The sequence below is a fragment of the Myxine glutinosa genome, chromosome 13, assembly GCF_964187855.1.
Source record: "Myxine glutinosa chromosome 13, kmMyxGlut1.1, whole genome shotgun sequence".
Taxonomy (NCBI): domain Eukaryota; kingdom Metazoa; phylum Chordata; class Myxini; order Myxiniformes; family Myxinidae; genus Myxine; species Myxine glutinosa.
Window position 1 is genome coordinate 58,584,013 of NC_136273.1, and position 27,515 is coordinate 58,611,527.

At 41.8% G+C, this 27,515-nt stretch overlaps 1 protein-coding gene and 1 long non-coding RNA gene across 5 annotated transcripts in view; both read right to left on the reverse strand.

Annotated features, from left to right (window-relative positions):
• Window positions 1–27,515, reverse strand: part of LOC137415939 (traf2 and NCK-interacting protein kinase-like) — a 353,089-nt gene that overhangs the window by 75,174 nt on the left and 250,400 nt on the right. Inside the window, exons 14-18 of one of the 4 annotated variants that reach the window (XM_078767552.1) lie at window positions 24,975–26,360; window positions 18,601–19,020; window positions 16,853–17,191; window positions 16,570–16,746; window positions 14,106–15,823 (exon numbers count right to left, since the gene is read on the reverse strand). The exons of the other annotated variants lie outside the window; for them this stretch is intronic. Of the exons in view, the coding sequence (XP_078623678.1) occupies window positions 15,659–15,823; window positions 16,570–16,746; window positions 16,853–17,191; window positions 18,601–19,020; window positions 24,975–26,360 (2,487 nt within the window). The 3' untranslated portion in view covers window positions 14,106–15,658. Of the gene's footprint in view, window positions 1–14,105; window positions 15,824–16,569; window positions 16,747–16,852; window positions 17,192–18,600; window positions 19,021–24,974; window positions 26,361–27,515 lie in introns of those variants that run through there. 4 annotated transcript variants of the gene reach the window in all.
• Window positions 20,699–24,968, reverse strand: LOC144888687 (uncharacterized). Its single transcript, XR_013621225.1, has 2 exons — window positions 23,815–24,968; window positions 20,699–23,639 (listed from the first exon to the last, which is right to left on the reverse strand). It is a non-coding gene; the product is annotated as an uncharacterized LOC144888687 (long non-coding RNA).

Below are 27,515 nucleotides of genomic sequence, written 5' to 3' on the forward strand. Positions count from 1 at the left end.
ACATATACAAGCTTTCGATACACTCTGGCATCCGCTTTGCTCTCCAAACTCTCTGCCTATGGCATCCAAGGCCAACTCCATTGTTGGATCACTGACTTCCTCCACTCTCGGAGCCAACGAGTGACTCTCAACAGAATAGTTTCTTCTCCTCTCCTTGTCAGGCTGGAGTGCTCCAAGGCAGTATTCTAGGCCATATCCTATTCCTAATGTTCATCAATGATCTCTCTGACTGTCTGGAAAATCCTCTTTATATATTTGCTGACGACTCCATTCTCTGCCTTGTCATCATCCCTCATCCTTCAGACAGACAGGCAGCAGCCTCTTCTCTGTCTTCAGACCTTGCCAAAATCACAAACTGGTCAAACACTTGGAACATGTCTTTTGACTCTGAGAAATCCCACTCTCTCACTATCTCTCTCTGAAAGGACCATTCCGTAAACTCTCCCAACTTTCTCAACAACCCACTCAAAGAAATTCAGTCACTCAAACTCTTGGGTCACACTCTCAGCCATGATCTCTATTGGGAAAGCCACATTTCAAAGTTGGCCTCCAAAGCCAGATGCTAACTGGGCATCCTCTGTCATGCAAATTCCTTCCTTGGCACACCTGAATTCCTATCCACCTACAAAGCTTTCATCTGCAGCATGATGGAGTACTGCTCTCCCCTCTGGGCTGGTGCCTCTGCCTCAAACCTTGCTCAGCTGGACGACATGGAAACCAAGGCTTTTATCCAATTACTGGAATCGCCTGCGATAAAGCTGAGTCTGTGGGCCGAACACTTCGCCATCACAGACAGGTCTACAGACTTTGTCTTCCACCACATCATTTTCTGGCCTTGCACCCTCTGCTCTGTGCTTTGTCCCCTGCCCCTCGCCCTTCCCCTTTACCTTCTGGTTCTGGTCTCTGCAGGGCACACATGGTCTCCCATCAACCTCCTTCTGGTGAAACTCCCAAAATCCAGAATCACTGCTCACCTTCTCATTTATTCCTCTCTTTTCTTGCCTGTGGAACCAACTTCCACACTCGCCAATCTCATTCCTCCTTCCGGGTCTTCAAGATAGCTGTTCACCACCATCTCAAATCACCCCCATCCAAAAGCATGATCTTTTCTACACCCGTTAAACTACCCCTCACCCGAGCTTTTGATTTCAGGAGAGACAGATGTGAACACCAGGCCTTATGGGAGAGCAGTACTCCATTGAGCTATAGGCAAAGCTGTTGTAGGCTGTGAGTAGCTCTGATTCATCAAGGTGCATTGTTCTGCTTGGTGTTTTCCTCTGAGTATATGACTCATGATTCTGGAGTTTCCAAGTACAAATCCCAAATACTATGTTAATATGTCCATTGTCTCCAAATGTACGAGTAATTCATGTAAAAGTACAAAGACGTATCCTAATGTAATTTTCCCGCATCTCATTTATATACAAGCTCCTCAATGATGCTTGGATCTCTCTCAAAATCGAATCTTTCTAACAGGAGCATATTTTTTACCTTTAACATTTTAAATCTCTTCTCAATTTGTATAAAATTCCTAGTTGTAGAGTTACAGACTTACACCAAACGGGGTAAAATGGAGGGGTTCTGCACTGTGATTACACTAACAAAAGCTAAAAGGCTCAAAATCAACAACCTCCTTGTTGGAACCCGAGTTGAATGCACGAGTAATCATGGACCATTTTGCTACATTATGACTGCTTGAGTGCTATTGGTTATCAGTTATATTTGTCAAATAATGAAAGTTGCAATTGCTGAATATTACGCTTCAATTCCTCGAATATAATACTGGAATCAAATGTGCATTTATTTTCATGTATGATGTATGAACAAAAAACAGGCAGAGGGTTTCATGCATCGAATACAGGTCTTTACCTGATTAAAATAGGCTTTGTATAAACGAGACCAACTCAGCAAATGTGTCCAAAATAGTGTGAACATGTCATCACCACCATCAGAGCTAGAGTTCGACATTACATGAACGTTTTCTCTTCCTCTGCTGGAAAATACACAACGAGAGTATAACAATGTATGTGTGTGTATATGTGCATGTGCATGTGTGTATATGTATGTATGTATATATACAGTGGGGAGAACAAGTATTTGATACACTGCCGATGTTGCAGGTTTTCCCACTTACAAAGCACGTAAAGGTCTGTAATGTTTATCATAGGTACACTTCAACTGTGAAAGACGGAATCTAAAACAAAAATCCTGAAAATCACATTGTATGATTTTTAAGTAATTAATTTGCATTTTATTGCATGAAATAAGTATTTGATACATCAGAAAAACAGAACTTAATATTTGGTACAGAAACCATTGTTTGCAATTACAGAGATCAGACGTTTCCTGTAGTTCTTAACCAGGTTTGCACACACTGCAGCAGGGATTTTGGCCCACTCCTCCATACAGATCTTCACCAGATCCGTCAGGTTTCGGGGCTGTCGCTGCGCAACACAGACTTTCAGCTCCCTCCAAAGATTTTCTATTGGGTTCAGGTCTGGAGACTGGCTAGGCCACTCCAGGACCTTGAGATGCTTCTTACGGAGCCACTCCTTAGTTGCCCTGGCTGTGTGTTTCGGGTCGTTGTCATGCTGGAAGACCCAGCCACGCCCCATCTTCAATGCTCTTATTGAGGGCAGGAGATTGTTGGCCAAGATCTCGCGATACATGGCCCCATCCATCCTCCCCTCAATACGGTGCAGTCATCCTGTCCCCTTTGCAGACATGCATCCCCAAAGAATGATGTTTCCACCTCCATGCTTCACGGTTGGGATGGTGTTCTTGGGGTTGTACTCATCCTCCTCCTTCCTCCAAACACGGCGAGTGGAGGTTAAACCAAAAAGCTCTATTTTGGTCTCATCAGACCACATGACCTTCTCCCATTCCTCCTCTGGATCATCCAGATGGTCATTGGCAAACTTCAGACGGGCCTGGACATGCGCTGGCTTGAGCAGAGGGACCTTGCGTGCGCTGCAGGATTTTAATCCATGACGGCGTAGTGTGTTACTTATGGTTTTCTTTGATACTGTGGTCCCAGCTCTCTTCAGGTCATTGACCAGGTCCTGCCGTGTAGTGCTGGGCTGATCCCTCACCTTTCTCATGATCATTGAGGCTCCACGAGGTGAGATCTTGCATGGAGCCCCAGACCGAGGGAGATTGACTGTCATCCTGAACTTCTTCCATTTTCTAATAATTGCGCCAACAGTTGTTGCCTTCTCACCAAGCTGCTTGCCTATTGTCCTGTAGCCCATCCCAGCCTTGTGCAAGTCTACAAATTTGTCCCTGATGTCCTTAGACAGCTCTCTGGTCTTGCCCATTGTGGAGAGGTTGGAGTCTGATTGAGTGTGGACAGGTCTGGAGACGGCTTTGCGGTCGGTCTTTGCGGTCTTTGTGGTCGGAGACGGTCTGGAGACGTCTTTTATGCAGATAACGAGTTCAAACAGGTGCAGTTAATACAGGTAATGAGTGGAGAATGGGAGGGCTTCTTAAAGCAAAAACTAACAGGTCTGTGAGAGCCGGAATTCTTACTGGTTGGTAGGTGATCAAATACTTATTTCATGCAATAAAATGCAAATTAATTACTTAAAAATCATACAATGTGATTTTCAGGATTTTTGTTTTAGATTCCGTCTTTCACAGTTGAAGTGTACCTATGATAAAAATTACAGACCTTTACGTGCTTTGTAAGTGGGAAAACCTGCAACATCGGCAGTGTATCAAATACTTGTTCTCCCCACTGTATATATATATATATATATATATATATATATATATATATATATATATATATATATATATATATATATATATATATATATATATATATATATATATATATATATATATATATATATATATATATATACAGTCAACCCTCGTTAATCCGGACTACTTTGTTCCCAGCACCCAATGTTGGATTAGCGAGATTGTCGGATAAACAATTTTGTGGATTAGAGGGAAAAAAAATGAATGGCGGAAATCTGTTCCTGGATTTTTTGTTCGGATAGCGAGATTTCCGGATTAAACCGGGTCCGATTAACGAGGGTTGACTGTATAGTGTATATATATATACATATACAGTATAGTGGCTAAAGTCTACACCCACTTTCAAAATTTTCACCTTTTGTTTTCCTTATAGCCTGGAATCAAATTTCATGAAATCACACTTTTTCTACCTTTATTTACACATCGTAACCCACAAGTTCCAAGTGAAAAACAAATTCTACAAATTTCAGAAAATTAATTAAAAAGCCAAAACTACAATATTTTGGTTGGATAAGTGTCCACCCCCCTTAGTTAATACTTGGTGGAAGCACCTTTGACAAAAATTACAGCTGTGTGTCTGTGTTGGGATAGGTCTCCAACAATTTTGCACATCTTGATTGGACGATATTTGTCCATTATTTGGCACAAACCTGATCAAGCTCAGTCAAGTTGAATGGGGAGCATTGATGGACAGCAATCTTCAAGTCGTACCACAGATTTTCTATTGGATTTAGGTCAGGGCTCTGACTGAGCCACTCAAGGACATTTATATTTTTGTTCCTTATCCACTCCAGTGTAACTTTGGCCGTGTGCTTCGGGTCGTCATGCTGAAAGGTGAACTTCCATCCCAATTTCAGCTTTCTTGCAGAGAGCAGCAGGTCTTCCTCTAGGATCTTTCTGTATTTTGCTCCACCCATTTTCCCTTCTATCCTGACAAATGCCCCAGTCCCTGCTGATTAGAAACATCCCCATAACATGATGCTGCCACCACTATGCTTCACTGTAGGGATAGTGTTCTTTATGTGATGTGCTGTGTTGGGTTTACACCAAACGTAACGTTTTGCAATTAGGTCAAAAAGTTCCATCTTGGTTTCGTAAGACCACAAAGCATTTTGCCACATGGCTTCAGAATCTCCAGAGTGGTTTGTTGTTGTGTCAAACGAGACTCAAGGTGGATTTTTTGAGTAATGGCTTCCTTCTTGCCAGCCTACCATGCAGGTCAGACTTGTCGAATGCCTGGGACATTGTTGTCACATGCACACAGTGACCACTCTATGCTATAAAGGCCTTTCACTTTTTCAAAGTTGCCATTGGCCTCTTTGATCAGTCTCCCCCTTGCTTGGTCATCCAGTTTGGAGGGATGGCCTGATCTAGGCAGGGTCTTGGTGGTTCCATATGCCTTCCACTTCTTAATGATTGTCTTGACTGTGCTCCAAGGTATATTCAAGGTGTTTGAAATATTTTATACCCATCCCCTGATCTATACCTTGCCACAACTTTATCCAGGATTTCTTTTGAAAGCGTCTTGGTGCTCATGATTGAGTCTTTGATGTGAAATGCACGACCCAGCAGAGGAAACCTACAGGAACAGCTGATTTTATTCTGAAATAATAAGAATCACGACAATTTAACACAGGTGGAGGCGAATTAACTTGGTATGTGATTTTAAAGGTGATTGGTTACACCTGAGCTCATTTATAATTGCTATTATAAGAGGGGTTGGACACTTATCCAACCAAGATATTCTAGTTTTGTATTTTAATTAATTTTTCTGAAATTTGTAGAATTTGTTTTTCACTTGGAGGTTGTGGGTTACGATGTGTAAATAAAGGTGGAAAACATCTGGTTTAATGCAATTTAATTCCAGGCTATAAGGCAACAAAAGGTTAAAATTTTGAAAGGGGGTGTAGACTTTCTATAGGCATTGTATACACATACATCAACCAAAAAAGAACACTGACCCTATGACATGACACTGAAGTCATGTGCATAAATTATGCCAACACACAACTTCCAAACAACTAGGAGGCATCTGTGTGGTACTCAGGCCTTTGCAGACTGAGATTTAATGCCTATGGTCACGAATAGATGAAATAAGAGATGTCATCTAGATTTCATCCTTGTTGTGGGCTCATCAGGACAACATACACTCATCAGGACTATCAGGTATCAGCACTGTTTATTCGTGATCATATTAGACTCGTGCATAAATTATATTAATATAATTTAGACTCGTGATTATATTATTATTATTATATTATCATATTAGATCATATTAGACTTGTGCAGAACTCGTGTAAACCAAGTTGACCCCGTAACTTAAGGACACAGCAGTCTCTGCAGCACTTCACAAATCTAGGCTTTATGGGAGAGTGGCCAAACATAAGTCACTCCTGAACAAAAGGCACATGACAGCATGTCTGGAGTTGGCAAAAAGACACATGAAAGACTCAGAGCATGAGGCAAAATATTTTGTGGTCTGATGAGATGAAAATTAAACTCTTTGGCATGAATTCAAAGCGCTACATCTGGTGGAAACCGAGCGCAGCTCATCACTCATATAATACCATCCCTACCATGAAACATGGCGGTGGCAGAAGCATGCTATGGGAATGCTTTACAGCAGCAGGGACTGGGAGACTTGGTAGGATAGAGGGAACAATGAATTGAGCCAAATACAGGCAAATCCTTGAGGAGAACCTGCTTCAGAGTGCAAAAGACCTTAGCTTAGGCTGTGGTGAAGATTTACGTTCCAACAGGACAATGACCTCAAGCATACAGCCAAAGCAACACTGGAATGGCTTCAGAACAAGAATGTGAAAGTCCTTGGGTGGATCAGCCAAAGCCCAGACTTGAATCCCATTGAGAAACTGTGGAAAGACTTGACAGAGCTTGGGCAAATCTTCAACAAAGAATGGGAGAAACTCCCCAAATCCAGATGTGCAAAGCTGATACAGACATACCCAAGAAAACTTGAAGCTGTAATCACAGCTAAAGGCACTTCCTATGTGGGTTGATTTACTTATGTAAATTAGATATTTCTGTATTTCATTTTTATTTAATTTGTAAAGATTTCGAAAGAAAAAAAATTCCACTTTGACATTAATGGGGTATTATTATGTGGAGATCAGACACAAATTTTATATTTAATGCATTTTAAATTCAGGCTGTAACGCAACAAAATGTGAAAAAAGTCAAGGGGTGTGAATACTTTCTGAAGGCATGCACTGTATATGTGTGTGTGCGTGCAAGTTGCTGTTTTTGGCTGTTCCACATGTGGGAGGGTTTCAGGCGATGGAATGGAGACCGACTAGGTCTCAAAGTATCCACCTCCGTTTATGTGTGTGTGTGTGTGTGTGTGTGTGTGTGTGTGTGTGTGTGTGTGTGTGTGTATGTATATATATATAAATATATATATATATATATATATACATATATATACTATTAGCCAAAAAGAAAAAGAAAAATATATATACATACATAAAGGGTGTCTCAGTAAAAAGTATACACAGTATATAAAATTCATTTTGATGAATTCATGAGATGAAAATTAAACTCTTTGGCATGAATTCAAAGCGCTACATCTGGTGGAAACCGAGCGCAGCTCATGAATTCAAAGCGCTACCTGTATTCAGGTATTCAAACAGTAAGACCACAAAGCATTTTGCCACATGGCTTCAGAATCTCCAGAGTGGTTTGTTGTTGTGTCAAACGAGACTCAAGGTGGATTTTTTGAGTAATGGCTTCCTTCTTGCCAGCATACCATGCAGGTCAGACTTGTCGAATGCCTGGGACATTGTAATGCTACCTGTATTCATGAAAGCCTGTATTCAGTTCATCAAATTCATCTATTCATTCCAAAAAATATATATAATACCATCTCTTACAGTTCCTCCTTTCTACATTCCCTAAACTATCCAGAACTCCATCCCTCCTCCAGTGTCCTCAAACGTATTTTTGACTCGAAGGTCTCAAACTCATTTTGCAAAAAATGTTCGTTTCCCATGAATCGTACACTTTTCAAAATCCAATCTCACCCCTCCCCTCCAAATCCTCCCCATCACCCATCCCTTTCAAATCTCCCCCCTTGCCCCTTCACTCCCCTCCCTCCTAAACTCCCCCCACACCCCTCCCCTCCGAGACTCTCCCTCGCTCCTCCCCTCCTAGACTCCCCTCTCACCCCCCCTCCTCAAAGCATCCTCCCTGCTTCTTCCTCCTTCCAACTTTCACCTTCATCTCCCCAAACCTTCTGCCTTGCTCTTCCCCCTCCTCAAATAACACCTCACTGTGCCTCACCCAATCTCCATCAAACCTTTTGTCCACCCCATTCTTCCCTTTCTCCAAGCTATTCTGAAATCTCTGACACACCTTCAACAGCTCTCCCTACCTCTTCCTCCTCTTCCACATCTTACCCTACCCCTCCCCCCCCCCTGTTCTGGACCCGATGCTCCCCCTTCCTCTTCATTAACGGTATGGACCTCAAACATCCGGGGCCTTCGCTCAAACTTGACTGACCTCTCCATACAGGTTGCTTCTGACAAACCAGATGTGATCTGCTTAACAGAAACTTTCCTCCTTCATGATGTCTCTGATGCCTTGGTATCTCTCCCAGGTTACTCCCTCCTCCGGTATGATAGACCTGAGCCTCGTCCTGGAGGTGGGGTTGCTATCTTTATAAAAAACTCTTCCTCACTCGCCCTCCACTGCCCTCTCTCCACCTCACCCCCAGGAATACCTTTGGCTACGGCTTCCCCTTCGCTCCCACCTTTTGTTCATATGTGTGTTGCACCGTCCACCAATCAGCGATGACTCCATCTACATCTCACTGTCTGATAATATGGACCAACTTCTATCTACCCATCCCAACTCTCTCTTCCTCATATGTGGTGATTTCAATTGTCACCATGCCAGTTGGCTGGGTGTGGGTACCTCTCTCACCAGCCATGGCTCTTCAGCAAAGGACTTCTGCGACTCACTGGGACTGACACAATCTGTCAATTTCCCGACCCGGATCTCAGTCAACGGAGCATCTTCTCTTCTGGATTTGGTTATGACAAACTTCCCTGAAAATGTCTGCTGCTCTTCTTCTGCTCCAATCGGCTCATCTGATCATGTGCTTGTCAAAGTGGACATCTCTCTGACCATTCTCAGAGAGCCTCCTCAGCGTCGACGAGTCTGGCATTTCACTCAGGCCAACTGGCACGGTCTTCAAGCAGCCATCAATCATCTGGACTGGTCTCCCATCTCTACCGCCTCTGACATCAACTCATCCTGGGAATTCTTTCAAAGTAAATTGCTCGCTCTCATGCACAGATTTATACCATCTCGTCTTCAGTTGTCATACCCTTCCTCCCGTCCATGGTACACGGAACTTTGTGGTGAGGCTGTTGCCCTGAAACAACTTGCTTTCGTCTCCTGGAAAGCAAATCCAACGGAAGGAAATCTCATTTCCTTTCACAAAGCCCGAAACAAGTGTGTGTCCACCCTCAGGAGAGCCAGGAAACAATATCTCACCATTCTCAAGACCGAACTCTCTTATCTGTCTCCCTCTTCCAAATCCTGGTGGCGTCTGGTCAAATCTGTTTCTGGTGTTTGTTCCCCCTCCATCCCCTCCCTCACCTCAAACGGCTGACTCCGCACGTGAAAAAGCTGAATGCCTCAACTCTGTGTTTGCCTCTAAATCTTGTGTCCCAAACCCATCCCTCTCTGTACCCACCGTACCCAGTCGTACCCAGCTGCTCCTGGACTCTGTTTCCTTTCCTCCTGACAAGGTGGAAAAGTTTCTGTCAACCCTCGACTCTGATTCTGCAACTGGTCCTGACGGCATCAGCCCACGGGTCCTAAAATCATGTTCTTCTGCTCTTTCACTCCCTCTTTCTGTTCTCTTCACCCTCTCTTTTGCTCAAGGTCATCTGCCATCTGCTTGGAAATCAGCCAACATCACCGCTTTGCACAAAAAAGGTGCAAAAACAGATCCCAGCAACTACAGACCAATCAGCCTTCTCCCAATTATCAGCAAAGTCATGGAATCCATCATTGCTTCAGATATTAAATCTTTCCTCTTCTCCAATGGCTTGATCTCTGATCATCAATTTGGTTTCAGACCTGGTCACTCTACTCTGGACATGCTGCTTCTGCTTTCTCAACAATGGATGGAGGTCCTCAACGCCAAACAGGAAATTAGAGCTGTCTCCCTTGACATTTCACGTGCCTTCGATACGGTCTGGCACCCTGCTCTGCTCTCCAAACTCTCCTCCTTTGGTATCCATGGAAATCTCCACGCATGGCTGGCGGACTTCCTCTCTGGTCGTAGTCAACGTGTGGCCCTGAATGGGTTTCTCTCATCTCCTCTTCCTGTTCAGGCTGGAGTTCCCAAGGTAGTGTTCTGGGCCCTGTGCTTTTTCTGGTCTTCATCAATGATCTCTCTGACTCTCTTGAAAATCCTCTCTATCTCTTTGCTGACGACTCTACTCTCTGTCGCTCCATTCCTCATCCCTCAGATCGGCAGTCTGCAGCCTCCTCACTCTCTGCAGACCTGGACACAATCACAGACTGGTCAAACAAGTGGAACATGTCTTTCAATCCTGACAAATCTCACACTCTTACAATGTCTCTCCGAAAGGACCGACTGGACAACCCTCCCATCTACTTTCTCAACAATCCTCTCCAAGAAGTTCTGTCGCTCAAGCTTTTGGGTCTCACTATCTGCCATGATCTTTCTTGGGAAAACCACATTTCCAAGCTGGCCTCCAAAGCCAGTCGCCGACTGGGCATCCTCCGTCGTGCGAAGTCCTTCCTTGGCACACCTGAGCTCCTCACCACATACAAGGCTTTCATCCGCAGCTCAATGGAATACTGTTCCCCCCTCTGGGCTGGTGCTCCTGCCTCACACCTTGCTCGGCTTCACGCTGTTGAGGTCAAAGCTTTCAGAATCATTGGAATCTCCTGCGTTGTAGTCAACGCCGAGGGCCTTTCACTCACTCACCGCAGGCAGGTTGGTGGTCTTTCTGTCTTCTACCGACTCCTCTCCGGCCTTGCTCCCCCAGCTCTCTCTGTGCTCTGTCCCCCCCAATATTCCTTCAGGTCGCACAAGATCTGCCTGCAACCCTCTTATGGTTAAACTGCCAAAGTCTAGGCTCTCTGCTCACCTTCACTCTTTCATTCCCCTTTTCTCCCGCCTCTGGAACAAACTCCCCCACTCCCTTCAATCCCACTCCTCCCTCCAGGTCTTTAAAACAGCTGTTCACCACCATCTCTTATCTTCCCCCATCGAAAACCTTGATCTTTTCTACCCCCGGTAATTCACCCCAGAGTCCTTGCAGTGTTCATATGTTTTAATCCTCTTCCACCTCCCCCCAAGTCCTCCCGATGTCCCTGCTCTCAAATGTTGTGTTTGTGTCCTTCCCCCTCTCTTTTGTGTCCTTCCCCCTCTCTCCCCATCTTGTCTGCCGCTCCCCTTGTTTTTTGTGTTTTGTGTGTCGGTTTGTCTTTTTGTGTGATTAATGTTAGCTCTTTCACGAGCCTCGATCTTGTATACAAAAAAAAAAAAAAAAAAAAAAAAAAAATGAAAAACACGGGTGGACGGTGAGCCCTCATCGAGGTTAAGTCTTGGTCGACCCCTATGAGTAAGTCTATTAATTATGTAATGTTGACAGTGAGATGGACCATGAGTACGTCTATTAATTAATTATTTATGGACCATGGTTAGGTCAAGTAATTTTGTCTATTAATTATGGACTATTGAAACGTACCTTTAAGACATTTAAACCTTTATACCCATCAGGCCTTCTTTTTTTTTCCCCCATTTTATACCTTTTAGACTCTTTGAAGCTTTTAAGACACTTTACACCCCCTTACACTCTTTAGACTTTTCAGAATCATTGGAATCTCCTGCGATGAAGCTAACTCCGAGGGCCTTTCACTCACTCACCGCAGGCAGGTAGGTCGGTGGTCTTTCTGTCTTCTATCGACTCCTCTCCGGCCTTGCTCCCCCAGCTCTATCTGTGCTCTGTCCACGAAATATTCCTACAGGTCGCACAAGATCTGCCAGCAACCCTCTTATGGTTAAACTGCCAAAATCTAGGCTCTCTGCTCACCTTCACTCTTTCATTCCCCATTTCTCCCACCTCTGGAACAAACTCCCACAACTCCCTTCAATCCCATTCCTCCCTCCAGGTATTTAAAACAGCTGTTCACCACCATCTCTTATCTTCCCCCATCCAAAACCTTGATCTTTTTTACCCCTGCTAATCCACCCCAGATACACTTTTTTGAAATTCCAACTTCTTTCTTTGAAGTCCTTGCAGTGTCCATATGTTTTATACCTCTCCCACCTCCCCCCAAGCCCTCTCCCACCCACATTTCTCCGATGTCCCTGCTCTCAAATGTTGGGTTTGTGTCCTTCCCCCTCTCTCCCCATCTTGTCTACCACTCCCCTTATTTTGTGTTTTATGTGTCGGTTAGACTTTTTGTGTGATTGTTAGCTCTTTTACGAGCCTCGATGTTGTATACAAAGAAAAAAAAAAAAAAAGAAGAAAAAAAAAGAAGAAGACTTTAGACTCCTGAAGACCTTCGTACACTTTACAACCTTTGACCCTTATAACTTTTAAACCTTTAGACCCTCTGACACTTTATACTCCTAAAACCCAAAAGACACCAAACACTGTTTTGACCTGTAATTACTGTTGGAACATACCCTTTAGACCCCTTCGACCTTTTTGGACCCCTTTAGACCAATTGTAGCCAGCCTCGACAGGGACAGGAGATGAGAGGATTCTGTGGAGAGCCACACATTGCCTATGAGTAGAAGTCAGTAAGTTTCCACCAGTATTAACTCAGGGAGGTGGACACTTTTCCAAACAAGATATTCTAGTTTTGAAATTTTAATTAATTTTCTGAAATTTGTTGAACACCGCTCCTTTTCTATGCCATCTCCAAGTGCTGCATTACGTCATTTCCGGGCCCCGTAGGGGGCCCGGCAATGACGCACGCTGAAAGGGAGTACTTAGTTTTCACTCCGGTTGTTTGTTTGTTTTCTTGTTTGTCCGGGCGATATCTCAGCCATCCTTTGAGCTAGGAAGCTTACATTTTGGCACAATCGTGAGTAAGTCCTTTGACAAAAACGCTGTTTTTTGTTTTTTGATTAATCAATTACTTGATGAGTTACTTAATTATTATCGATTAAGTACTGATTTATTTCCTTTCTCATCTGGGCAATATCTGAGGAACCTTTTGAGCTAGGAAGCTGATATTTGGACATGACAATGACCAAGTGATTTGGCTGTAAAGGATATTTTGATTTATTGATTCATCAATTAATCGATTAATTACTTGAGTAATGACTTGATTAATAATTTTTTGTAAAGCTACAGATTTGAATGAAACGGTGGTGGTTTAGATAGATACTCTATTAGCCAATTGATTAATAATCTAATTATTTTACGATTATCATTTAATATCATCCCAGCAAGCCTGGTGTTGGCTTAGCGGTTAGGGTGCCGGCTTGGGATCCTAGGGTCCTGGGTTTGAATCCCGGTCAATTGCTAAATTAACACCAGGGGGGTCGACTCAGCCTGTCATCCTTCCGAGGTCGGAAAATTGAGCACCAGCTTGCTGGGATGAATGATCCCGGTGTGTACCCCGGTTTAGAATAGGTCCACCGTATCCCTGTGCATTATAAGAGGTGACTAAGGGTTGACGCCAGGAAGGGCATCCGGCCATAAAAACATTGCCTCAAACAGGGAACCATGATTGTCATGGGGCCCGCAAGGCTAACCCCTGCTCTAGCGGGAAAATGGCCTTAAAAACGATCATTCATTCATTCATTCATATCATTTATTTGTTTTCGTTATTAATCACTTATTTATTTTCTTTCTCATCTGGGCAATATCTGAGACACCTTTTGAGCGAGGAAGCTGATATTCAGACACGACAGCGACCAAGTGATGTGGCTATAAAATATATTTTTGATTTATTGATTCATCATTTAATTATTTATTGATTAGTCAATTAACCAAAATTTTTTTTTTTTCAATTAATGACTTATTTAATTAATTTTCATGGTTGAGGTATGCTATTAGCCAATTGATTAAGAAATTATTTTACGATTATTATTTATTTATTTTAATAACGCAATTAATCAATCAATTTATTGTACACCTCTCCCTCCCAATAGTCTCTATGTGCTGCACGGCGGTATCGCCGGGCACCCCGGCAATACCGCGGTCGAATATTTATTTATGTGGCATAGGGGCGGTGTACTTTGAATGTATCTGTACTTGTAGAGTTTGTTTTTCACTTGGAAGTTGTGGGTTATGATGTGTAAATAAAGGTGAAAACAGTCTGATTTCATGCAATTTTATTCCAGGCTAGAAGGCAACAAAATATTAAAATTTGAAAGGGGGTTTAGACTTTCTATAGGCACTGTATGTGGGATGAATGAAAGTTTAGAAATCGGTGTCAGAAAGCCTTGTCACCTCTCAAAGGAGTTTGCTGCCTTTGAGATAACCTGTGCACTCAATAACTGAGACCATGCTTAAATGGCCTTCATAAGAAAACTTTTCCAAAGCAGACCCTTCAACAGTCTTAGAGTATAAACTACAGAAAAATACCTCACCCATCTAATCCATTGCATGTACGCATGTCAGTCATGTGCACAGAGACAGTACTTGTGATTTGTAATGCACCTGCATAAACATACTCCAGCAGACATATAGTGAATATTGAAATTAATGTTTACATATTTTTATTCCCGTACTCTTTCAGATATACACGTTTTATCAATGAATAAAACATAAAATACACCATCCAGGTTATTGGTCTATCTCGATGTATTATGTACAGTTCTACCTTGCTTTGTTTTGATTCCTAACCCTGCATCGATCTATAAATCGAACAAATAAAACAGAACTTGCATGTTTAATCGCCCATAACTTCCACTGCACACCAACTATGAATCCAATAACCTCCAACAAATATGGCAATTATACAAAAAAGTCTGAGAAATATAAAAGGCATGCACAATGACCAAAGAAAAAAACATTGGGCAAAAGGGGCTCCGAGCATGGTCTTCCGCACCACTTCAAAGCATCCTTGTATAAGTTTGTTTAAACTAACATGACATTATTCATCCAAAAGAACCAGGTGACATCTATTCTTTCAAATGCAGCACCTGGCTAGTTTACATTATTGCTGTGGGAGTGATTTGCTACCGATGCAGTGCCCACTATAAGCTAGAGCAAGAATTTGTAAATTGTGAGAGTGCCCACAATAACGCGTGTCCTCTGGCAAAGGACACCATGGGATCTTTAACGTCCACCAACGAATACTATCAGACCGGACACCAGTTTAACGTCCATAAGTGTGATGGCACAGACGTTGATGCCTCGCCATACCTGAGAGACATCAAAATGACAGTTTATATCTGGGTCAGGATTCATACCCAGGCTGGACAGCTCAGAGGTGAGTGCGCATACCTCTAGGCTATCTTTGCAACCCTACCTGGTGACTTTACTTAGGTAATTAAAATATTATAAGGACGAGCAAAATTAACAAATAAAGTTGCTCTACATATATGGTACTTCATTGTGAAGTTACTCAATTATGAGAATCAAAAGATAAAAATGCAACAACAAAGTTGTGACCATCAGACTATTATAGTTAAAAGTCACCCACAGATGAGCTTGTGGATTGTATTCATCATGGCATTCAAGGTAAATCGATTTACACATTCACATGTTTCAGTGATTGCTGAGGCTACAACTCCCAATAGCTTTTGACACAAATATTTCTGAGTGTCCGTTAGACATTTTAAAATCTGCTTCGCCAACATCAACAAAAGGTAATTGAATTTTTTTTTTTACATGGATGTTTAATTTCTGTATGCCAAGACATTTTACAAGCGGTGTTGACGTGGTGTACAAAGTTTGAACATGTCTTCAGCATTTTTAAGCATGTCATGAGGCTTTTGTTTCCAGCAATTGGTGGGGTTTGCCTCTTCAGAGCTGTCTCCGATGGTGTTCAATGACGGGGTGCTGCATGATGAACGTATACCCAGTTGCTGTAAACAGGAAAGCCATGAGAATACTGTAAAGTGGTGACACTGACTTGAAAAGGAATAAGGTGAAGAAAAGCCACCAGAACACCAAGAGACAGAACAAGAGGTAAAAAGCCTTGGAAGAAATTGCCATTATTCAGCAATATGCCCTGCTTTGATGCTTGTGGATGTCCAAATGGAAAAGTGAAAGGAAGAAATTTGTCAGACTGAGACCATTGAGTCACCATAAGAAGACCAGCATGAAAGAAGTAACTTTTACTGATTCACATGATGCTGAAACAATCTAAAAACTGCACGAGTTCAATGACATACAACACCACCAACAACAATAGCACAACAAGAAAAACAACACCAATAACAACAACAGGCTATTTATTCCATTAGTAGTAAAATCTGTAAGTAACGTCCAAGTAAAATACTTTTTCTCAGCGAGAAATCATTTCTAGTGGAAATCAGATGTTGGGTGACTGCCTCGCCGACCAAAGATAGCATTTGTTCCGAAACAAAAGACTTGCATCTCCTCGAGAGAGTGTAGTCGAGAAAAGTGGATATAAAGCATTGGAAGGTTGGATGCCAGCACCAGGGGCTTGGAAAAGAGGAATGTTCAGATAGAAAAAAGGCAGATTGAAAACTCACTAAAAAGAGCAACAGGATTCCCAACAATCAAATCTGGGAACTTCTTAGATTTTTTACAGGAATATGGTCAATAGAAACATCAAGAAAAATTGGAGATGTCACCGTTCTCCTACCTCGATCTCTTTATTATAGAGCTGTCTTCCACAATTTCTTCTATTTTGAGGGGTTTTGTCAAATTGGGAATCACAGATGAGTTTTTCTTGGGTTCTCCTAGAACTTTTACCACTGCTGGAATTTGACAAAGACACTTCAGGCCTGAGGTTTCCACAGGGATACCTGGTGGTAGGCATCTGGAGTGGGGAGAAACAGTGGTTAGCGAGTGTACTTGACGTTCTTTTGGATAAAGCATTTAGAAATATAGGATAGAAGAGGCAGAGAAAAAATACAGATGCCTACTTGTCTTTCTGTAGAATGTTGCCTCTGATTTGCCAATCCATTGGGCAGGTCACTTTCTTCACTCTTACTCTTTGACAGGCCGATTGGCTTAGGCCAGGCATCAATTTGAGAAATGTCATTTAATAAGTTGTACTTCACAGGACCGATTCCGTTTTTGTGTTGGGGAAACGCATCCAATGACACAGATAATGTATTTTGATCTGAAAAACGCCGCTGTTGGCATTGAGTAATAACTGGTTGTGGTAGGTTTAGGAAGCATTGCGTTGTGGGAAGAAGGTTTGGACTCGAGCGACATCTCTCTTGTGAATTGTCATTTGCCCTTTTTAAAACATCGGCAACCTGATGTAAGAGTAAAGTTAAATTTGCAACATCAAACGAGAAGACTATAAGAAAACATCTATAAAGAAAAGGATAACTTAAGGAAGAGAGAGTAATCTTTGTTAAGTAATTGCATTAAATCTCAAAAACAATTCATGCCAAGATATGAAGCTCATCACAACATCACGTTTGAAAGTATGACATGTGATTGCACCTTTCCAGCCTTATCCTGCTTTAAAAAAAGATGGCATTAATCAATAAAGGTATGGTTTCCATGAATAAAAGATCAGAGAAGCAAGTAGGGGCCACAGGGTGGGGTGGGGCCACAGGGTGGCCACAGGGTGGGGCCACAGGGTGGCCACAGGGTGGGGCCACAGGGGCAGGGTGGGCTAGACTAGACCACATGGAGCTTCAGCACGAATCAAGCTAGTTCAAATCGAGGCCACATATAGGTGTGGTAGAGCATGAAGCAGGGCTTTGACCCCTAAAAGTTCAAAGCCGACTAAAGCAAGACCGATGAAACAGATCTCAAATTCCATCTGTATTCCTTCGTAAAGTATTTGCAAGTGTTCCACAATTTTGTGCAAGAGTTTAAAAAAGAGATTCATGGGAATAAGAAAATTAAAGTAAGCAGAGGCTTATCAGATCATAACAATTACAGCTAAAAGTGCTGTCAAAGCACAATTATGCACCATTGGTGGTACTGAATGTTATATTTTGTGAGGGACATGTGAATAAATCTAGCAAGCCTTGCTTTAATAGGGTGTCTTGCTTAGTACCACCTCGCCATAGACCTGTAAACGATAGGTTCATGAACCTCTCTTCTGTACTTTCTCAAAAAATAAGATAAAGTGGAATCATAGGATAGTGAAACAATACATGAAGTATATACTTTACATTTTCCTACAACTGGATAAAAAACATGTTTTCTCCATTGATAACGTATCTAAATGTATCTTCATGGTGTACATTACCAGCTATAGAGTATTGTACTATAAGGCTTAATTATAGGAACCATATTTTACACTTTTAGAATGTTATGTGGTAAAGTAGCATGATTAATCATGGCAGACATTGATGAGGATTTTCAAGTCATATTCAGATACAAAAAAAATCCCAAAGTAGTGAAGGAAAGCAGGAATGAACAAACAGAGAGAGGGGGGGGGGGGGGGGGAGAGAGCGAGAGAGCGAGAGAGCGAGAGAGCGAGAGAGAGCGAGACAGACAGACAGACAGACAGACAGACAGAGAGAGAGAGAGAGAGAGAGAGAGAGAGAGACAAAGGGAATAACTTAGCTGAAAACCCACTGGAGTAGCAACGGAGAAGGAGACCAACTCCAAGAAAAGGAGGAATGAAGTTGAGAGAAGTTTCCTCAAAAGAAAGACAAAGGCCAGCCAAACAGGAAGCAAAATGAAATAAGTTGCGACAGACCTGATTATGATGTTGCTTTTGGCCTGCATTTGAAAACAGTTCATGTGAGCTAAACCGTGATGGTTGCCGTGGAGACAAGTTTAACCAGAGCAAATTCCTTGGTGAAGGAAATGAACGATTTGATGGTAAACCTCGGTCGTCTGTGTCAGGAAGAGTTTCCCGTGGATTAGAGTACAGCTCACCGTTTGGATCACTCAATGTTATCCTGGGGCTTTTAATCCTGCATTGTGGGACCTCTCGATGTTGACCTTTCATGACTTCCTCACAAGAGGGGAGAGGATCATCATCACCACCAATGGCCAGAAAGAAGGGATTGTTTGTAGCATCTCGAGTTGTGCTGATGCTGTTATCCAAGCCATTTGAGACAGCTTCTACAGTAACAACTGGTCTATCAATGCCATTCCGGTTGTGATGCCCCACCTGTGTTGGATGAAATAAAATTCCATAACAGTCAATACAAGGCAAAACGTTTCTTTTGTTTCTTCAAGAATTCATTCATTGATAAGGGATTTTCCTAATACAAGGAAATCCAAGGAACTTTGACCCAGCGGCCATTTGACCCATTATGCCCGTACTACATCAACATTATCTATCTATAATTCCAGTAATCTCTGTGTGTATGTATGTATGTATGTATGTATGTATGTATGTATGTATGTATGTATGTATGTCTGTATGTCTGTGACCGCTGTTTCTCGACAACCACGGGTCCGATATACTTGAAACTTGCCAGGTATATTGCTGGGGACCCGAGGATGTGCCTTTTCAAGGTTTCATATTAATCGGACAAGTAGTTACCGAGCTATGTCCAAAAAACGATTCAACCAATCAGAGAGCAGCGAGTTATCACGTGTGCCGAACGTGGCGAACAGACTCTGCCTCGGACGGCACATTTGAGAGCGTATTCATTTATTTCACGTTGGCAAACTATGTTGCCGCTATGTTGGCGTTAAACTATGTTTTAAAACTAATTAAAACTAATTTGCGATTCTTTCGCTTTCCTGCGCGTTTGTGCACGCGATGGCGATTTCTTTACCAAACTCCGCAAGCCGTTCGCTTTGGACCAAACCATTTCATGTAAATAGAGGGGGGGGGGGGATTGTCACCGTACTCGCAAGCCGTTCGCTTTGGACCAAACCATTTCATGTAAATAGAGGGGGGGGGATATAATTTTAGATATAGTTATAGTACGGGCATGCCCTAGTAGTGAGCAAATCCATTAGTTTATCCACTCATCTTGTGAATCCACAAAACATATCAATTACTTACCACATAAAAGGCCCCAAACAAGAATTGCTACATGGAACAATTACATCCACTTTTCCAAATACAATGAATGTTTCTCTAATTTGAGTACCAGGCAGAGATGGTTTCACGCAGAAGTGGAATATACTGGAATGCTGAATAAACGAGGTAGTTTTGGAATTAAGTGAAAATATCATTCAGATTGAGGTTCCCACTAAGAGTGTGTAAATAATGTACATATATTTAATTTCCTTTTGAATTTTGATTCATATAACCATATATATAGTGTCCCTTAAATAAGTACCAATTTGTATTTATTGAATACAAGCGTATTTGATGTGGAGCAGTTAGAGTGATGTTTGAAGTTTTGTTTAGTAAGGTACGCAACACGTTTACCATCTCTTTCAATGCACGTCTGGAGACGTTGAATAAAATTGTGCATAACTTTTGCACAGATGGCATGGGACATGCCCTGAACAGCATTAGTGATGCGATCTCATAGCTCATCTAAAGACTGTGGGCAGGTGGCATAAAGTCCGTTCTTGATGAAACCCCACAAAAAATCATAGGGAGTCAGGTTTGTGGACCCTGGGGGCCAAGCAATGGGTCCACCACAACTGATCCATTTGTTGGGGTGTGTTGAATCAAGCAATTCATAAACAGTTTGTTTAAAAAAAAAAAAGGAATATGAACATTAAATGAATGAGAAGGTGGACTTGTTGAATACTAAACAAGACTTAAAATATTAGTCTGACTGTTCCATAGAAAGTTAAGCTGAAAAGTTGTGTCTGCTTCCTGTATTCGATGAATAAAAATGGATACCTGTTTAAGTAACAACCTGTATATGTACAAGGTTCACTATAACATTTTAACGTAAGAGAAACACCCACTCCCGGAGGGAGCATAGCGAGCTAGGGAGCAAATTGATTTTAATACCCCCTCCCTTCGGCAGCGACCAGTAAACCACGAACCACCTACACAGGCAAAAATCACAGGTACTCTTCCCATCCTCAAAGTGGGAGTAGGAAGGGGGAAGGAGGGGAGGAGGGGTGAGGAGAAGGAGGCAGTGTGGGGGAGGGGCGTGAATTTTTTTTTGGGCCCCTGACCTATTCCTCGATACCCCCAGCACATACGCAAAATTGGTGGACATAGGGCAAAGCGTTTTTGATTGTATAAGGTTCAGTCATACATACATACATACATACATACATACATACATAATGTTGCAGGAACGTGATTGGATTAACGGGTGTAAAATAGATTTGTTATACCATTAGGACGTGTTCAGCAAAAGTGTGAGGTTTCTGTGTAATGATGATAGAGCATGCGCCAAAGCTTGTTCAGGAGATGCTAATTGTGACCACTTTGTAAAGTGGCTACAAGATTTTCCACAATTCCCTCTCATTAAGTCTTTTCATTCATTCCCTTTGTAATCTGTGTATTAATTTTTATTTTAAAGTGAACTACCAACAAACCAGATTATTGAGCCAAGCTAATTCCATCCCTACCGCCCCCGCCCTCCAAGACTAAAAAAATGTTGAATCGGAAAAAAAGAAAACCTCTAAAAGTTGTGGACAGATTCGGCCAAAGTTTGGTGGACAGGTTGGGTGTGTGACAAGGACGAATTGATTCGATTTTGGTGCAGATCTGGATACTAGAATTTTAAAGGGATTCTTCAACATTGGGAGATATATAGCACACAATAAAAGTTGAGGGTGTGAAAAGTACAAATTGATTAGATTTTGGTGAAGATCCGAATCCGGATCCAAATAGGAGAATTTTTATGCCTCCGCCCCGAAGGTGGCATTATGTTTTCGGGTTGTCCGTCCGTCCGTACGGGCTAAACCTCGTTTTTCTCCGCAACCACATGTTCGATTGAGACTAAACTTTCAGGGTAGGAGTGACACCCATGCATAATGTTTTTTATGATAATTGTGATGTCATAGGTCACGTGGTATAGCAGCCATCTTGGATTAAACGCAAATAATGAAAAAATTATTTTTCAGAAACCGCTGAATGGAAGAATTTGAAACTTGGCACATTGTAAAGTACTCCCAATGGGGAATAAAACCATGATAATGATGACATCATCAGTGAAGTGGTATACTAGCCAAAATGTTTTAATCATATTCCTTATCCTAAAAATCTGAAATTGCATGCACCTGATATATGACCCATTTCTATTGAAATATTAGATTTATGACATCATAGGTCACATGGTTTGTCAGCCATATTGGATTGAACCTAAAACCTTTAAAAAAAACATTTTCTCTCAAACCACCAATTGGATTGACTCAAAACTTTACGTGTGTCATAGACTAGGCATGGCAATTAAAAGTTGATCATGAAAACATCATTGGTCACATGGTGAGGCAGTCATATTAGATTGAAGGGAAATATGAAATAATTATACCTCTGAAACCGCTTAACCTAACGATGCGAAATTTTACAAGTGTCATCTAACACCATTGTTGCATTTAGTTTGAAAATGATGACGTCGTAGGTCACGCGGTTTGGCAGCCATATTGGATAGAAAAACAAATCTTATCCGATCAACACGGAACTTCACAAACGTGATCCCCTATCCATACATATGCAGAGTATAGATTTTAAAGGTAATATGTCACGTGGTGTTGCAGCCATATTAGCTTGAAAGCCGATATTTAAAAAACAAACCCCGTCTCTGAAACCGCTTCACCGATTGATGTGAAACCTGTCCTTTCTGGTGAAAATGTGATACTTGAAAATAACTGAAGGGATTTAAATCAAACTTGTTTATTTTTAGGACAGTAAACGAGAGCATCTACCCATGACATGCGGAGGCATATTGGCAACACAGTCACATTGAACTAGTTTGATTTTTAAAGAGATTCTTCATCATTGAGATGGGGCCAAAACTATATAGCATGATATTTCAAAAAGTTGTGTATGGATTATGACTAAACTTGGTGGACGAGTTGGTTAGGTGACAAGAACAAGCCGATTAGAATTTCGTGAAGGTACGGATGCAAATTTGGCCTATCGGTGGGCTACAAAATGTAAACTATTCAGCCTGGTGGAAGTATGCACACAGCCTGGCAGAGGTAAGTCTCATTCTAGTTAAACCTGTTACCAACCTTGGAGTGTTGGCCTGATGCAGGGTTCGTTATTTGGCATATTAACCTGGGGGCAGATCCAGAATATTTTTAGGGGAGGCGGTTCACTTGAGGTTAAAATATTCACAGATCGCAAAATCTATCACCAAGCCTTATTCAAGTCAATGTATTCGTCTTCTATTTTTTTTCACTTGACAATATTTAGCTAAAAGATGTAAAATGTCATGTAAAATGACAATATTTTACAACAAATCCAAACACTGCGTTTCAGGAATTAACACAGAGCTAGAAGAGAAAAGTAACATAGCTTGGATTAATTGCTGCGTGAAAGAAAAAGATGCACGTGATTGTCCATTGCCCAATGATGTCTTGCACAACAATCATGTGACAGACTAGAACGGTACTCGGTAGGGAGCATACCTCCACCAGGTTGAACAGTTTACGTTTTGTATCCCACTGACAAACCGGATCTGGATTCGGACCTGAACCAAAATCTAATCGACTTCTTATTGTCACCTAACCAACTCATCCACCAAGTTTACTTATAAAACGTCCACAGCTTTTTGAGATATCATGCTACAAATCGTTTTTAGAGCAATCGCTCAATGGTGAAGAATCACTTATAAAAATTCTCATATCTGGATCCATATTCGGATCTTCACCAAAATCGAATCAATTCTTCCTCGTCACACACTGAACCTGCCCACCAAGTTTCGGCCGAATCCATCCACAGCTTTTTGAGATATCATGCTACAAATCGTTTTTAGAGCAATCGCTCAATGGTGAAGAATCACTTATAAAAATTCTCATATCTGGATCCATATTCGGATCTTCACCAAAATCGAATTCAATTCTTCCTCGTCACACACTGAACCTGCCCACCAAGTTTCGGCCGAATCCATCCACAACTTTTTGAAATATCGGGCGATATATCGCTGTTGCCCTATCTCTCAATGGCGAAGTGAAGAATGGCGAACTTAAAAAAAATTAATAATTCTCGCATCCGGATCCGGATTTTCACAAAATTCAAATCAATTCGTCCATGTCACACACTCAGCCTGCCAACCACCTTTCACCTAAATCCATCAATAACTTTTTGAGATATCCTGCACGCAAACAAACTGACAGCGCTGAAAACAACCTCTGTCCATTCCAGATGGCGGAGTTTTAAAAAAGGTAAGGGGGGGGGGGGAATTTGGTGAGAAACTCTCGTTAGAAGGATGTAAAAACACGGTTAATTTCCCCAAGGTTCACTCAGCCCCACATTATAATTAACAGGGAAATTACCGTATGTGACAGACCTCATTAGATTTTGCGTACATCGGAAATTGAATAAAAGTTATTTCCTGGCGGATGGCGTATGGTCTCCATAGACAATCCTTCACTAAATTGGTGATTGTCCACGTGGATAGTTTGACCTCGAATCCACCCCATGGCCTACCGTTATAATACACACACACACACACACACACACACACACACACACACACACACACACACACACACACACACACACACACACACACACACAATTGCCGAATTTTAATATAGTGCATATCATCATGCTAGATTTCCCTTTGCCTCATTCTGTGTGTGCTGACGCTTGGATCATTTTGTGTCTGTTCACCTGTTAGGTAGGTGTGATGACAGAAATTTTGAGATGACCCTCATTCTAAAATGGAGAAATTGTCATTGCAATTTACAATTACTATCAAGTACTTTAATGGTTATGATATGAACAAGAAATACACTTTTAGAAAGTTAGGTGCAAAAGGCTAATTCAAGTCAAGGTAGAAAAAGTTCAGGATTTTCCAAGTCAAGATGAGATGCTCAGGAAGCAAGGACTGAAGGAAATGAGGCAGGAAGGAATGAACAATCAGACTGAATAAAATAAATAACCTGAAAAACCACACTCGTGAATAACAGAGGGAAACCAAGTCCATAAGAAGAAGGAATGAAGTTGTGAGATTATTAATACATAGAAAGGCAAAGTTTGGCAGAGGAGGAGGAAAAATTAAAATGGTTGCAAGAGACCTGATTCAATCGTTGCTTTGGGGTTGACTTTGGAGAATGTTGTTGTTTTCGATTTGATATGGGCGAGCTCTTTGGTGAAGGAATTGGACTCTGCAATGGGAAACCCTGGCTGTTGATCTCCTTTCGTGGTATTTCCTTTGGTGAATGCATTTGTTTTGGCCTTAACATGGGTGAACTCTGCGGGGAAATAAATGGACTATCTGATGGTGACGAACCATGGCTCTGTGTGTCCTTCCGTGGACTTGCCTGGGGTGAATGTAGTTGTTTTGAGTTTAGCTTGGGCGAACTCTTTGGTGAATGAAATGGGCTTTGACTTGGTGACCCCTTGTTGGTGATGTCCTTCCGTGGACTTGCCTGGGGTGAATGCATTTGTTTTGAGTTTAACTTGGGTGAACTCTTTGGGGAATGAAATGGGCTTTGACTTGGTGACCCCTTGTTGGTGATGTCCTTCCGTGGACTTGCCTGGGGTGAATGTAGTTGTTTTGAGTTTAGCTTGGGCGAACTCTTTGGTGAATGAAATGGGCTTTGACTTGGTGACCCCTTGTTGGTGATGTCCTTCCGTGGACTTGCCTGGGGTGAATGCATTTGTTTTGAGTTTAGCTTGGGCGAACTCTTTGGGGAATGAAATGGGCTTTGACTTGGTGACCCCTTGTTGGTGATGTCCTTCCGTGGACTTGCCTGGGGTGAATGCATTTGTTTTGAGTTTAACTTGGGTGAACTCTTTGGGGAATGAAATGGGCTTTGACTTGGTGACCCCTTGTTGGTGATGTCCTTCCGTGGACTTGCCTGGGGTGAATGCATTTGTTTTGAGTTTAACTTGGGTGAACTCTTTGGTGAATGAAATGGGCTTTGACTTGGTGAAAGCTGATGTTTTGAGTTTAACATGGGTGAACTCTGTGGCGAAACACATGGACTGTGTGATGGTGAAAACTGGATGTCAGTGCACTGAGGTGGGCTTGCTTTTCGCAAAAGCTGTTTCTTTAAGAAAATCAAGGGCGAACTACGTGGTGAAGGACATGGACTATCTGATGGAGAACCATGGCTGTCTATTCCATGTGGTGTTTCCGTTTGATCTTCCTTTCGATCAGACTGGATCACATCGGAAGAATTGTTAAAATATTCCCTAATTCTTGCCAGCCAGTTTGATTTCTTATCAATATTATATTTGCTATTGTCCTTCTCAAAATATACAGGAAAATGATCATCATAATCATCATATAAAGGGCCTTCAAAGTTGTTAGAGGCCTTCAAAGCCCTTTCACGGAAAATTGGTGCACCCTCTCTGAATGATGCTTCAGTCGTGCTGATAGAGGTATCCAAGCCATTTTTGGAAGCTCCGTCTGCAGTGTACAAAACGGGACAATGGTTGCGATTCCAGAACTGCTCCTGTGTTGGAAGAAATACATTTTCAAAATCGTCAATATGTGGCACAACGCATATTTTTTGCCCAATATTTCATTCATTAGAAGGGTTTTTGCTCATACAAGTAAATACAAGGAATTTTGATGCAGGAGGTAGCCATTTGGCTCATCATGCACGTGACAAATCAACATGACATTAATCCAATCTATCAGTTTATCCACTAATCTAGTGAATCGATGAAATAAATGACTTTCCACATCACAGGAATGACTGCAGGGAAAACCTACATCTCTCTTTTCAAGTACAATGAACGTTTCTTTAATTTAAATACCAGAAATGGTTCATTCAGCAATATAATATAATGGGATGTTGAATAAAAGAAGTGGCTTTGGAATAACAAATATGAGGATTGAGGTTCTTGCTCAGAGTTTGTAAATATTGCAGCTAATATCGCACTGTTTGTCTGTATGTTTGTGAACAGGATATCTCAGAAAGTTTGGACGGATTCGGCCGAAATTTGGTGGAAAGGTTGAGTATGTGATAAGGACTGTGTGTGTGTGTGTGTGTCCCCATGTGTGTGTCCGTGTGTGTGTGTGTGTGTGTGTGTCCCTGTGTGTGTGTGTCCCTGTGTGTGTGTCCCTGTGTGTGTGTCCCTGTGTGTGTGTCCCTGTGTGTGTGTCCCTGTGTGTGTGCAGTGTCCGTGTCAGGGCTGTAGCCTTTTTACCATTTTAGTTTTGTCATAAAATTTTCCACAAAGCTTTATTACGAGAATATGGAGAAGGTAAATTAACAATTTTGTCAAAAGGTCAAAGGTCAGTGTCACATAAAATCATCAATTTTCATGCGATTGACCTGAAATTTTAATAATTTGATTATTGGGTCAATTAATTTGTTCACCAATCCAAAGCTAGAAGCAGATTGTATTTTTTAATCTAAAGCTCAAAGGTCAAGGCTGTAAAAAATCATCAATTTTCTATTTTCGTTATTTTGAGCATATGGAACAAGAAGATGTCTGAATACAAACGGATGCGGACGGGCTTTGCATTTTCAGATGCTTTCTGATTTAGCAGTTGTAACTGGTCGTACCACCACCACTATTCCCCCCCCCCCCCGCCGCACCTTCCACTCCACCCCTTTATTTCATTTTCGTACACGGTTAAAAAACACAATGCGATAAGC